The sequence below is a fragment of the Nanorana parkeri genome, unplaced genomic scaffold (assembly GCF_000935625.1).
Source record: "Nanorana parkeri isolate BGI_ZX_2015 unplaced genomic scaffold, ASM93562v1 scaffold879, whole genome shotgun sequence".
Classification (NCBI taxonomy): Eukaryota; Metazoa; Chordata; class Amphibia; order Anura; family Dicroglossidae; genus Nanorana; species Nanorana parkeri.
In genome coordinates this window covers 470,858-486,081 of record NW_017307147.1, presented here as the reverse complement: position 1 = coordinate 486,081, position 15,224 = coordinate 470,858, and the positions used below count along the sequence as shown (strand labels likewise).

General features: G+C 45.5%; 1 protein-coding gene across 1 annotated transcript in view; it reads right to left on the bottom strand.

The window, feature by feature from the left end:
* Window positions 1-14,690, bottom strand: part of NARS2 (asparaginyl-tRNA synthetase 2, mitochondrial (putative)) — a 49,663-nt gene extending 34,973 nt beyond the window's left edge. The window contains exons 1-6 of the mRNA XM_018565715.1: window positions 14,539-14,690; window positions 11,431-11,540; window positions 10,443-10,563; window positions 8,691-8,831; window positions 2,684-2,764; window positions 1,139-1,239 (exon numbers count right to left, since the gene is read on the bottom strand). Of these exons, the coding sequence (XP_018421217.1) occupies window positions 1,139-1,239; window positions 2,684-2,764; window positions 8,691-8,831; window positions 10,443-10,563; window positions 11,431-11,540; window positions 14,539-14,676 (692 nt within the window). The 5' untranslated portion in view covers window positions 14,677-14,690. The remainder of the gene's footprint in view (window positions 1-1,138; window positions 1,240-2,683; window positions 2,765-8,690; window positions 8,832-10,442; window positions 10,564-11,430; window positions 11,541-14,538) is intronic.
* Window positions 14,691-15,224: the final 534 nt, after the last annotated feature.

Sequence of the window (15,224 nt, the reverse complement as noted above, 5' to 3'; positions counted from 1 at the left end):
GGAAATTTTATTTTTTTTTTGGGGGGGGGGGGGTTCCTTGAGCTGTGGATGATTGACCTCCCTATTTGATGGTGCCTACATAGTTTCAGGACCAACACCACTTGGCAGAGCCAGCTGCATGACACCAATTATCTTTTTAGCTGTTGGTAAGGGTGGCATTCGGACCACCAATGTAAGGAGCATTCTTACCACTGACCACCAATGACATTGGTTTTACCAGGGGTTACCCAAGACCTGAAAAATGATTTCAAGGGTTCCTCCAGGGTTTAAATGATGGAAAGGCTGCTCTACAATAACAGAAAACAAACAATTTTACAATGTGCAGGTAACTAGAGGGAAAGCACAGTGCTTAGCATTCTGGCAGAGCTGTGGTCCTCAGACACATTCCTATCAATGACACTCTCTGCATGGGGTTTGTACATTATTAAAGTGACATTAAAGGCTATTAGCCAGTTTTATCCAGCTGTCCCTCCAGCGCTGGTGCCGATCTCTGATCCAACACTGACTGCTGTGTCCCACGGAGTCTGTGCAGGTGTACGCTCCTGGCTTGGCTTGACTTGAATTCACATTGACTTACACTGTTACCCGCCACTTCTCTCGGCCTTTATTACCTTTTTTGGTAACTTTTTTCTTTTTTATTATGTTTTTGCTAGCAGTAGAAGAAACGGAAGGTCTAAATGTCCCTCTCCAGGGGTTCCGTTTTCCTCTCACAACTTAACACTTATTCTTAATCAGCTGCCATCAGAGTTGCCCTTACTGCATGTCTATGATTACAGTCAAGATAATTACATTGAGAGTAAGGACTGATGCGAATGCTATAAATGTCCTCTGTAGGACAGTGTATAAATAGTCAGCACTATAAAACTGTAATAAAGGCCAAAAACATTTTTGGAGTTATTTTTACTTGGCATGACTGTTGTGTCATGATGGTAAGTCATACATAGAGCTGTACAGTCTCCCTCCAATGGCAATCTTGATGTCATGAAGTCAGCAGCTTTGCTCGGATATATAAATAAATCAGACACTGGAATGGCCAATTCCAGACTTTGTGTAACCTGAACTGGAATGATTGCCCTCAGTGACTGGCAAACGTTTTTGGGATTACTACACCAAACAAAGAGCACGCACACCGCATTACCCTGACATAATTTCCAGATGTAGCTGACCAGATACAGTAAGGAACGCTGGAACCCCGAAAAATCCGCCATCTTCTCCTGGAGCAGGGTCCTTACTTCCAGCCTGCAAGAAGTAATAGTATTTAAAAAGCTGATGCGTCACTACGTACAGAATATTGCAGCAGGGCCACCAATAGGGAGGCTATACTCCCATACTGGGCCCAGGCCCCCCTGTTGACTCAATTGGGTCCAGATCTGGCAAGGGCAGAGTGTAGGCGGCCTCAGTGCAGTATCCTTCCAGTAGAGCGCAAGTCACTGTCAGTCTAAGGGCCCATTCCTACTGGAGCGTTGTACTAAGGCCAGGTTCACACCATTTTCCAGCCCAGATCTGGAACACGTTGCATTATGTTTCGCTGCAATTTTTACAGCGATTTTGCCACTTTCTGCAGCGGGGGTTTTAGGTGCGGTCCAGTGCGTTTGCATATACGCTTGCGATTTTTGATGAGTTTCCACGCGTTCCACACCAGAGAAAATGAGACATGCAGTAGTTTTATTGTCTGGACCAGAACAGACTGCTCTGGTGTGAACAGAGCCCAGAAATACAGAGAGAAAGGAAGAGGGAGAGAGAGATGGTATAGGGAAGGGTACTCACTGGGAACCGTCATTAAAGTGACATTAAACCCTCAGATTTTATAACATAAAACAATACTGTAATGTGCGCCTTCCTGTAATCCATGGTAGTTTCCTTCTCTTTGCTGCTCTTCCTTTTAAATCCTTATCTCTTCTCATGCTGGGGGAGAACTTCTGTTTTGCAGCAGACTGCCTTGTCTCTAGAATGGATACATGGTGTCTGTGTGCAGATTCACAACCTGAGCCAGCACTACAGGAAGAGGCACTCAGCTGCAAAGGGAAGTTATCCCCCAGCATGAGCACAGATACAGATTTAAAAGGAAGAGCAGCAAAGAGAAGGGAAACAACCATGGATTACAGTAAGGAACACATTACAGTATTGGTTTATGTTAAAAAATCTGAGGGTTTAATGTCACTTTAATTTACTTTATTTTATCATTACTCTGTATTACTCTGTTGGACTGTTCCTGTTCATCTGCCTTTTTGTTGGATTAAACGCTACTCTCTGGAAAAAGAGCGGAGGTTGCCTGGATTTTCACAACGCATATAAATACATATATTTGGGTAGATGTATATTTATACTTCCCGCCATATATTACTTCACTACATTGGGGTGTTTTTTTTGGTCTGGGAACAAACTCTTCTGGTCTGGACATGATCTGGACATGGTGTGAAGAAGCCCGAAGGGATTGCGTTCACACAGCGCACCTAGCATGCGGTACCGTGAGCTAGGTGCATTGTTTTTTATTTGAATGCAACCCCAAATGCACCTCCTGGCAGCTGTGCGTTTCAACACAGCACGCAATACTGAAAACATGAAGGGGCAAGGCTGTGCACTTCAGAGCCGTATTTTTGGGAATACGTAGCATGTCTAAGGTACAACAACTACTAAGAAAAAGTTTTCATTTTAAAAAGCAAAATGTTAAGTCAGCACTTACCTGGACCTGGAAGAGCTCTCCCGCTCCCTCACAGTCATTAGAGGTAATTATAGGGGTGTGGATGTGAATGAAACCATTACTCTATAAGCAGAGAGAAGAGAGGTGTAAAGCGACACTCTGGAACAACGCTGCCTGCATCACAGTGACAGAACTCCCCAAAACCACTGGAGCATAATGTGTAATGAAAGACCCATTCTTACCTGCTGAAAGTAAAACATATTCACTGACAGTCCCCTGTCCAGGTCCCTCGTCGCTGCTATTTCCGGGTGCAGGGGACAGCTAATCCAGAGCTACTGGATGCTTCCAAAGCCGCCTCTTCCCCTACTACCCCATCGTGCTCATGTCAAGCCTCTTCTGGATCCTGAGAGGACCCGCCGCCACTGGACAGCAACTAGGAACTGTCCCTATCATGCATGCAGAGACGTGGACACCAAACAAAGGAAGCGAGAAGCCTTTGTACAGAAGATCACGAGACGGCAGCTTAAGCGTAGTAAAATGGGCATTTACATTGGGTTTTGTTATTTTCTTACCCAATCAGTTAGATTAGAACCTCCATTGTGTTTTTATTGCTGTCAGTGTCCCAGTTGGAGAGATTCTCCCCTCTATTTGCCCTGGTGACCGTTGTCATGGGATGGGACAGGCAGAATTTTACAGGCTGGGGCCTGAACAGCAGAAGAGGGGAAATCTTCCAATGGGGACACCTAGTGCTGTGATGCTGAGCCTCCACAATTAAAATAACTGAGATCCAATGAATGAAAGGGATTGGACAGCCAGGCTGGGGAGCAATAGGCTAGATGAAGTGGGATATCCTCCAGCCAGGAAATGAGGCGGGCTCTATCTGACTTGCTGCAGCTTCTAATGCACATTGTGAGAAGCTCGCAGTGTGCAGTGACATCAGAGGAAGCCATTTCAGTTCAGGAGAGGAGCCGGTACAACTGTGCAAGACTGAAGGGAAGGATGGAGTTCAGCTTTAACAAGCATTACTATATGTAATGACCTTAGATCTATGGTTCCACTACCCCTTAAACCCACCGTGCAAGTTACAATCTGACTGTGCAATCTTTTTACAATCTCTGTCAGATTTACAAAATGTAATATGAAGATCTAAACTAAACCAGGGGTAGCAAACCTTCGGCTCTCCAGCTGTGGTGAAACTACAAATCCCATGATGCATCTCTCTTCGGGAGTCATGTCTGTGGCTGTGAGAATCTTGCAATGCCTCATGGGATTTGTAGTTCCACCACCGCTGGAGGGCCGGAGGTTTGCTACCCCTGATCTAAACTATCCATTTACCGTATATACTCGAGTATAAGCCGTCCCGAATATAAGCCGAGGGGGGCACTTTTCAGCAAAAAAAATGGGCTGAAAAACTCGGCTTATACTCGAGTCAGCGTCAGGTTTCTTCTTACTTACCTCGCCGAGCGTCGCGTCACTGCTGCTCCGGTGGGCGGCGCTCCGAGCGGGGTCATCTGGCAGTCTCCGGGTCCTAATTTAGGTGGCCGGAGACTGCCAGATGACCCCGCTCGGAGCGCCGCCCACCGGAGCAGCAGTGACGCGACGCTCGGCGAGGTAAGTAAGAAGAAACCTGACGCTGACTCGAGTATAAGCCGAGTTTTTCAGCCCATTTTTTTTGCTGAAAAGTGCCCCCCTCGGCTTATATTCGGGACGGCTTATACTCGAGTCAGCGTCAGGTTTCTTCTTACTTACCTCGCCGAGCGTCGCGTCACTGCTGCTCCGGTGGGCGGCGCTCCGAGCGGGGTCATCTGGCAGTCTCCGGGTCCTAATTTAGGTGGCCGGAGACTGCCAGATGACCCCGCTCGGAGCGCCGCCCACCGGAGCAGCAGTGACGCGACGCTCGGCGAGGTAAGTAAGAAGAAACCTGACGCTGACTCGAGTATAAGCCGAGTTTTTCAGCCCATTTTTTTTGCTGAAAAGTGCCCCCCTCGGCTTATATTCGGGACGGCTTATACTCGAGTCAGCGTCAGGTTTCTTCTTACTTACCTCGCCGAGCGTCGCGTCACTGCTGCTCCGGTGGGCGGCGCTCCGAGCGGGGTCATCTGGCAGTCTCCGGGTCCTAATTTAGGTGGCCGGAGACTGCCAGATGACCCCGCTCGGAGCGCCGCCCACCGGAGCAGCAGTGACGCGACGCTCGGCGAGGTAAGTAAGAAGAAACCTGACGCTGACTCGAGTATAAGCCGAGTTTTTCAGCCCATTTTTTTTGCTGAAAAGTGCCCCCCTCGGCTTATATTCGGGACGGCTTATACTCGAGTCAGCGTCAGGTTTCTTCTTACTTACCTCGCCGAGCGTCGCGTCACTGCTGCTCCGGTGGGCGGCGCTCCGAGCGGGGTCATCTGGCAGTCTCCGGGTCCTAATTTAGGTGGCCGGAGACTGCCAGATGACCCCGCTCGGAGCGCCGCCCACCGGAGCAGCAGTGACGCGACGCTCGGCGAGGTAAGTAAGAAGAAACCTGACGCTGACTCGAGTATAAGCCGAGTTTTTCAGCCCATTTTTTTTGCTGAAAAGTGCCCCCCTCGGCTTATATTCGGGACGGCTTATACTCGAGTCAGCGTCAGGTTTCTTCTTACTTACCTCGCCGAGCGTCGCGTCACTGCTGCTCCGGTGGGCGGCGCTCCGAGCGGGGTCATCTGGCAGTCTCCGGGTCCTAATTTAGGTGGCCGGAGACTGCCAGATGACCCCGCTCGGAGCGCCGCCCACCGGAGCAGCAGTGACGCGACGCTCGGCGAGGTAAGTAAGAAGAAACCTGACGCTGACTCGAGTATAAGCCGAGTTTTTCAGCCCATTTTTTTTGCTGAAAAGTGCCCCCCTCGGCTTATATTCGGGACGGCTTATACTCGAGTCAGCGTCAGGTTTCTTCTTACTTACCTCGCCGAGCGTCGCGTCACTGCTGCTCCGGTGGGCGGCGCTCCGAGCGGGGTCATCTGGCAGTCTCCGGGTCCTAATTTAGGTGGCCGGAGACTGCCAGATGACCCCGCTCGGAGCGCCGCCCACCGGAGCAGCAGTGACGCGACGCTCGGCGAGGTAAGTAAGAAGAAACCTGACGCTGACTCGAGTATAAGCCGAGTTTTTCAGCCCATTTTTTTTGCTGAAAAGTGCCCCCCTCGGCTTATATTCGGGACGGCTTATCCTCGAGTATATACGGTAAATGGATAGTTTAGATCAGGGGTAGCAAACCTCCGGCCCTCCAGCGGTGGGGGAACTACAAATCCCATGATGCATCTCTCTTCGGGAGTCATGTCTGGGGCTGTGAGAATCTTGCAATGCCGCATGGGATTTGTAGTTCCCCCACCGCTGGAGGGCCGGAGGTTTGCTACCCCTGATCTAAACTATCCATTTACCGTATATACTCGAGGATAAGCCGTCCCGAATATAAGCCGAGGGGGGCACTTTTCAGCAAAAAAAATGGGCTGAAAAACTCGGCTTATACTCGAGTATATATGGTAATTTGTAGCCACTACTGATTTGGAAAAGGAATTGTATAGTTATATTGTAAGATGCATTCAATAAAAAGAAATACAGATTTAATTGTTCCACTGATGAAAACATGATTCCAGATATTTTGTACATACGGTACTGCTCCCATTTTGGTCCAGCGCACACATCTGAAGGCACACATTTTATGAAAAAAGTGCGCCATCTTGTGGTGACTTTTAGGAAGCACATCTAAGCATTGTTGATGGAAGAACTACATTTAGGAGATGAATAGGTTATGTGAATTCATTTTCACATGTAGGAAGACACTGACAGGCCATTGTATCTGCTGCCTATGGCCATCTGGAAGGGTTGAAAAGGAGAATTATGAAGTGAGTGATTTTCACTCAGCCTCATAATCTGAGCCGACCTATGACAATGAAACTGTCACAGGTCGGCTCAGTAGATCGGGAAGTGAGCGAACACATACCGTCGCTCGCTCACTTCTCGATCTCCCTGCAGAGAGCTGTGACTGTCACTCACGGCTCCGTGCAGGGATTCCCCCCCTCCCCTGTCCGATCCTCCAGCGCTGACTGGCGGAACGGACGGGGGCGGGTACAGCTGGCTCTGACTCTAGATAGGCAGAGCCAGCTGTCAATCCCGCAGCTGGGTGGATCTCGGCAGCAATGTCGGGATCCGTTCCGGCTGCGGCGTCTCAGTATACCGCGAGCTGTAGCTCGCGGTATACTGAGCTTTGGGTCACGGGAGAACGATAGTTTGTGTTCTCCCGTGACCCTTAGGAGAACTATGGGGAAAAGCACTTCCTCCAAGCATTTTTATCCTGTTCGTATAAGCTGTGCAGACCTTGCTTTGATTGGCCCATGTTCTCAGGCCCCAGATGTCCTACTGGCACTCTACTAAAATATCATTATTTATATGGAAGCCCTTAATATGGAACCCTGAATGGGCACACACCTAGCATTACTTACCTTTGCAGTGCCTCCCTGCCGTTCTGTTCTTCCTTCAGAGCCGTCAATAACTATTTGTAGCTTTGGGCTAAGGGGAAGCATGCAACTTCTTTGCAAGATACAGTGCTTGGGCCAGAGCGGCCATTCGCTCAGACCTGAGCACTGGGTAGATTGGGGATTCTTACAAGAGAACCCATTTACAAAGTACTGATGCAAGCTCCACAATCAGTGATGTAATAGCATTGTTGGTCACGTCACATTTTGCATTACTTGGGGGGCAAGTCTCAGTCTATGTAAGGCAGATGTTTGATCCTAGATTGGCCTTTTATGTTCGGGTGCCACAGGGGGTGGAACTGGCGCACAGTTCCCAGCCCAGGAAGCCCGAGCAGGAGCATGGGACACAAGCGCTGGAGGTAGTGTAGTCCCCTGGAGTTTATCATTTGCAGTAGTGGAGTTTGGTATTTAGAGCAAGGAAAAAAATGACCTTGTCTTATTTTAGTTTCCAGTTTAAGGCCCCTTTCACATGGGCTGATAAGGAGGGTATCCGTGCACTCCTACATGGTCCATACATTGTACACCGCACGTCAACCCCATAGTAAGCATTCAGCATAATGCACGCAAATGGCGTACGCTCATGACCACGCTGACCAGTGAGAATCGCTTCTAAGTTGGGGATCAGGTCATGTGACCGTGCTGCAAACCAATGAGCGCTTATCATTTGCAAGCTTTATGCTGAATGCTCACTGTGGGCCGTACACTGGCTGGCGGGGGCAGAGCAAAGGAATTTACAGCGGGGCTCGGGAGAGGTGGCAGAGTGATGTCGGTGTGAGAAAGTAAACTTCCCCTTTAAGATGCAGATGCATGAACAACAATTAAGGGGGGGGAAGTACTGGGAGAGTAAAATCTACTCTTCCCAATACTTAGAGCCGGTGTGTGACACTGCAGGTGCCCCACGCCGGCTCTATAGATCGAGAGCTGAGTGATCACAAACCACTGATCACTCAGCTCACAGTGTTCTACCTGCAGATTCCCCCTCCCCTGTCCGTTCCTGCGAAGCTCACTGGAGTGACAGACGGGCGAGGGGGCGGGCACAGCGGTCTGTGTCTCTAGAGAGGCAGAGCCAGCTGTCAATCAGGCAGCGGGGTGGATCCCTACAATATTGTCAGGATCTTTCCCGGCTGCAGAGCGGCTCTGCACTGTCAGCATCTAGTGGGGAGTAGCCCGCTAGATACTGACTTTGGGTCAATGGAGGACATTTGTAAATGTACTTATTTGACCCAAAAGAGTACTAAAGCCACAAAAAAAGGTTTGGTCATAGTTCTCTTTAAGGTATTTTTAAAAATGTCACACCGATAACCACAGAGGTGAAAACAAAGCTACAGACAAGAAGGTCTACGCTAGTTTAAAGCAACCCAAGAGATACCCACTTATATTCCATCCATCAATATCCAGCACAGGTCTGGACCCAGTTGGTTACTTTGCTCAGACTCAGTGTTCCCATTAGTGATTAGTGCATTAGTGATGTTGGTTCGGTGTTGTGTTTCTTTGGCTGCAGAATACAGATACGCACAATGCCATTTACAAAGATCAGCTGATGAAAAGCACATTACCTTGAAATACTCGTGGATTGCTGCCGTGGCTTCACTGCGGATTCTCAGCAAGGATCCAAACGTGTTGGTCCTGCAGCGCAGGTGAGGAAACTGACGCACATATTCTGGGGGGTGGCGCTCTTTAATCTTAAACGGAAAATCCTGCAAAACACAAAAGACACCTTCTGGTAGTATGTTCACCCAGAGCACTCCACTCTCTGCATGTTGGTTCCAATTTTCTGTAAAACAATTTGGCGTCTTGAACTCCAAGTACTGATAAGCACATAGCGACAAGCTTCCGCGGTCACCGACTGTGGCCTCACCCCACTCCAACGCTGGCCTCACCCCACTCCAACGCTGGCCTCGCCCCACTCCAACGCTGGCCTCGCCCCACTCCAACGCTGGCGAGGTTAGTGGGGCTGCCCATCGCAGTGATGGCAACCAGTGAGCAGCAGAAGTCATAGCAAAGTATCTGAGTGAAGCCCCGTTCAAATTGAGCGATTTCCTCCACTCCAACGCTGGCTTCCCCCCCCTCCAACACTGGCTTCGCCCCACTCCAACGCTGGCCTCGCCCCACTCCAACGCTGGCCTCGCCCCACTCCAACGCTGGCCTCGCCCCACTCCAACGCTGGCCTCGCCCCACTCCAACGCTGGCCTCGCCCCACTCCAACACATTAGAGGTTAGTGGGGCTGCCCATCGCAGTGATGGCAACCAGTGAGCAGCAGAAGTCATAGCAAAGTATCTGAGTGAAGCCCCGTTCAAATTGAGCGATTTATATGCATATCGCTCTTCAATGCATTTCAATGGGGCAAAGGGTCCTGCTGTCGCGGGTCGTGTGTCGCTACAGCAGGACCCTTTTTGGAGCGGATTTAGCCGCGATTCAAGCTTGCTCAATGCAAGCTTGAACGCGATATCGCGCGGCAAATCTCGCGATATCGCGCAATTTGCATATCGCGGAGTGTGAATGGGGCCTAAGGCCTCCGATACAGAAAGGAATAAGGCCACAGAATTGAAAAATCACGGAACTATTTTGTCATCTTGGCCACAGAAATATGTCCACAATTTACGTTCCATGGCTTCATGCGCCCTAAATATTAAACTCCTAGTGCAGGGGATGCTTCTACTTCAACTTCCAGCTCTGCTGAGACTTTGTGGGGAAAACACAGAGCCAATTACTCCACAAGAATTGAGACTTCAGAGGATGTTCTGTACACAAATCATGTACGTTGCTGCAACCACCACTATCTGCAACATTGCAAGGAAGTGACATCTGAATTTAAAGGAGAACTATTGGGTCAGGGCTTTTCCCCACAGTTCTCCTAAGGGTAACGGGAGGACACAAACTAGACACCGCTCCAAGCTCGCTCCCGTGATGGACTACAATCTCAAAACAAATTAGTAAACTAAGCATGAGATTGTAGTCCATCCCTTGAGTGAGCTTGGAATGGTGGCTACTTTACTACACTCCTATGATGGACTACAATCTCATGTTTAGTTAACTGACTTGTATTAAGATTGTAGTCCATCAACAACACACACAGGGACCATGGGGAACAAAAGTAACCCCCCTCCAGAAGGAAGGACAGTGTCAGCACCAATTCAGAGATGATTGGAGGATCTACAGCCGCGTGATACACACATAAGGTACATTGTTGATAATAGCTAAAGGTACTTGAATGTATTTTGAAGATTTTACCTCCCGAGTTTAGTGTCACTTTAAGAAACATGAATACATGCGCTCCCGTATCTGGCATTATAGATGAAAAACTTACTGTGGTGTCACATTCTCCAACCACTCGAATGTCTTCTGCCTTGACCTCCACACTCTGTTTGGCGCCCACACTCCTCACCAGATCCCCCGACACTTCCACTGCACTGCCGAAACTGATGGAGCTGAATGGAAAGAAGAGAAGCACATTGGAGAGACGAGGTACAGCTTACAATCCTAATATATTAACCACAGCCAAAAAAGAAAACTGGTTTCAAGCAAGTATAATGGTCTTGCTCTTTACCATTGAAGCTGAACTACTGGTAGCAGCTAAATACACAGATCAAATACATATAAAAAGGAACTTTTTACCCCCCCCACCCAAAGGATTTATATTTCTGTCCATCCAGTCCTGAGATTTACACAGATCTGCCACACAGCACAGCCCTGTCTGGAAGGGCAAGAGAGCTGATTTTTCTCTGCCGCAGGTTGGTAATACTTACAGATCTCGTCTCTCTCCAAACCTGTGACTGGAGGGTAAAAGGTGAAGCAGAAGCCTGATGAGCTCTTCTCTGTCACTCTGCTCTATCCTCCTACTAGCATGTTCCTTGTTAGCAGCACATGGGAACTGCAGCACAACCAACTGGCTCCTTGGTGCTGCTTCTCCTTCTACCATTCTGAAATCTGCTATACTGGGACTGCAAGAGGCTGATGCCAGCTCAAATCCAGTTACTTACACTGCCTGCATGTAACATTAGACTGGGATTTTGACACCCCCTTGTCCGCTAACAAGCGGCCTTACAGGATATTAAAAACGTACTCTATTACCCCAAGTTCAAGGAATGCTGACCAGTGCAGGTAGGAGGATGTCTGCAGCTAGAAGGGTACCCCAATACTGCTCCATATCCCGTGCTGGCAATGTTCTGGGCTCCATCACCTCCCTCCTCATGTCAGGTAGATGGGTACATTAAGACATACACATGTGGGCCATATAGAAGAGAACCTAAGATGATCATTTTATGATAGTTCTGTCCTGATGCATCGACCACTACCTGTGTTTGAGGCTGGGCTCAGCCACGATCTGAAGGTTCTGCAGAGAAGATCCGTCATTGACATGAAGGAACAAAACTTCTTTCTGGGCTCGGACAGAGCGCACCCAACCCTGCGGAAAGAGAAGAGTTTAGAGAGCCCACACATTTTATAATGGTGGAAAAACAAGACTAAAAGAACTTTCACAGCTTCAGTCACACGTAATTCCATGAATACAAGATGCAGATAATACATTCCCCAGATTAACTTTCCACCATATAATACAGAGGATACTTTATATCTCTATCTCCCTCTGATCAATGTTTATATACAATGTTACTTTGTATCTCTCTATCTCCCTCTGATCAATGTTTATATACAATGTTACTTTGTATCTCTCTATCTCCCTCTGATCAATGTTTATATACAATGTTACTTTGTATCTCTCTATCTCCCTCTGATCAATGTTTATATACAATGTTACTTTGTATCTCTCTATCTCCCTCTGATCAATGTTTATATACAATGTTACTTTGTATCTCTCTATCTCCCTCTGATCAATGTTTATATACAATGTTACTTTGTATCTCTCTATCTCCCTCTGATCAATGTTTATATACAATGTTACTTTGTATCTCTCTATCTCCCTCTGATCAATGTTTATATACAATGTTACTTTGTATCTCTCTATCTCCCTCTGATCAATGTTTATATACAATGTTACTTTGTATCTCTCTATCTCCCTCTGATCAATGTTTATATACAATGTTACTTTGTATCTCTCTATCTCCCTCTGATCAATGTTTATATACAATGTTACTTTGTATCTCTCTATCTCCCTCTGATCAATGTTTATATACAATGTTACTTTGTATCTCTCTATCTCCCTCTGATCAATGTTTATATACAATGTTACTTTGTATCTCTCTATCTCCCTCTGATCAATGTTTATATACAATGTTACTTTGTATCTCTCTATCTCCCTCTGATCAATGTTTATATACAATGTTACTTTGTATCTCTCTATCTCCCTCTGATCAATGTTTATATACAATGTTACTTTGTATCTCTCTATCTCCCTCTGATCAATGTTTATATACAATGTTACTTTGTATCTCTCTATCTCCCTCTGATCAATGTTTATATACAATGTTACTTTGTATCTCTCTATCTCCCTCTGATCAATGTTTATATACAATGTTACTTTGTATCTCTCTATCTCCCTCTGATCAATGTTTATATACAATGTTACTTTGTATCTCTCTATCTCCCTCTGATCAATGTTTATATACAATGTTACTTTGTATCTCTCTATCTCCCTCTGATCAATGTTTATATACAATGTTACTTTGTATCTCTCTATCTCCCTCTGATCAATGTTTATATACAATGTTACTTTGTATCTCTCTATCTCCCTCTGATCAATGTTTATATACAATGTTACTTTGTATCTCTCTATCTCCCTCTGATCAATGTTTATATACAATGTTACTTTGTATCTCTCTATCTCCCTCTGATCAATGTTTATATACAATGTTACTTTGTATCTCTCTATCTCCCTCTGATCAATGTTTATATACAATGTTACTTTGTATCTCTCTATCTCCCTCTGATCAATGTTTATATACAATGTTACTTTGTATCTCTCTATCTCCCTCTGATCAATGTTTATATACAATGTTACTTTGTATCTCTCTATCTCCCTCTGATCAATGTTTATATACAATGTTACTTTGTATCTCTCTATCTCCCTCTGATCAATGTTTATATACAATGTTACTTTGTATCTCTCTATCTCCCTCTGATCAATGTTTATATACAATGTTACTTTGTATCTCTCTATCTCCCTCTGATCAATGTTTATATACAATGTTACTTTGTATCTCTCTATCTCCCTCTGATCAATGTTTATATACAATGTTACTTTGTATCTCTCTATCTCCCTCTGATCAATGTTTATATACAATGTTACTTTGTATCTCTCTATCTCCCTCTGATCAATGTTTATATACAATGTTACTTTGTATCTCTCTATCTCCCTCTGATCAATGTTTATATACAATGTTACTTTGTATCTCTCTATCTCCCTCTGATCAATGTTTATATACAATGTTACTTTGTATCTCTCTATCTCCCTCTGATCAATGTTTATATACAATGTTACTTTGTATCTCTCTATCTCCCTCTGATCAATGTTTATATACAATGTTACTTTGTATCTCTCTATCTCCCTCTGATCAATGTTTATATACAATGTTACTTTGTATCTCTCTATCTCCCTCTGATCAATGTTTATATACAATGTTACTTTGTATCTCTCTATCTCCCTCTGATCAATGTTTATATACAATGTTACTTTGTATCTCTCTATCTCCCTCTGATCAATGTTTATATACAATGTTACTTTGTATCTCTCTATCTCCCTCTGATCAATGTTTATATACAATGTTACTTTGTATCTCTCTATCTCCCTCTGATCAATGTTTATATACAATGTTACTTTGTATCTCTCTATCTCCCTCTGATCAATGTTTATATACAATGTTACTTTGTATCTCTCTATCTCCCTCTGATCAATGTTTATATACAATGTTACTTTGTATCTCTCTATCTCCCTCTGATCAATGTTTATATACAATGTTACTTTGTATCTCTCTATCTCCCTCTGATCAATGTTTATATACAATGTTACTTTGTATCTCTCTATCTCCCTCTGATCAATGTTTATATACAATGTTACTTTGTATCTCTCTATCTCCCTCTGATCAATGTTTATATACAATGTTACTTTGTATCTCTCTATCTCCCTCTGATCAATGTTTATATACAATGTTACTTTGTATCTCTCTATCTCCCTCTGATCAATGTTTATATACAATGTTACTTTGTATCTCTCTATCTCCCTCTGATCAATGTTTATATACAATGTTACTTTGTATCTCTCTATCTCCCTCTGATCAATGTTTATATACAATGTTACTTTGTATCTCTCTATCTCCCTCTGATCAATGTTTATATACAATGTTACTTTGTATCTCTCCATCTTCCCTCTGATCAATGCGGCAGGGGGAGTAGCAGTGAGGCGGAAGGACGTACTTCTGGTGAATTATTAGTACAGAGTTCTCACATACCTGAATTTTCACTTTCTTTTTGTCTTCATTATGGCCGGTGAGCACTTCATGCACACTTAATCTGGTTACACTTCGGTGACAATAGTGCCAAGGATGGTGTGACACAAGCCTGGTGGCGAGCTTCACGCTGGCAAGCATGATTCCCGGAACTTGGCCCTGACGATGAAGCAGAGTAAGTAAAACAATGTCAGCAACCAATCCAACTGCTGAAACAAAAACAAAAAACTGCACACAGAACTCCTTTTACACTCCTTCACTCTCCCTCTTCCCATACATACTCCCAGCAAAACATTACCACTGCCTTGATGCCCAAGAGCCTGCCCACCAGGGCTCTTGGGAGATGTAATTCTGGAGGTGTGGCTATGTCTTGCCCGTGCAAGAAGTACCCAAGCTTGGTGATGACATCACAGGGAGCAATAAAAGCTGCTGCCCACCCTACAGCAACACAGTATAAGAAAATGAACAATGTTGGGACATAATCTAGCAGAGGAAATGGAGGAATGGGGCGCAGTTGGAAGAATTCTTTAAGCCCGGTGATAACGTCACAAGCGGTTTCTCGCTACAGGAAAGAGGTTAAGGAAGAAAAATCATAAAGCTGGGGCATGATTTAGAGGTGGAGGGAGGGGGGAATTGGGGTTAAATCTGGGTAATGAAGGGAACATAATCATTATTGATTTAGATTTATC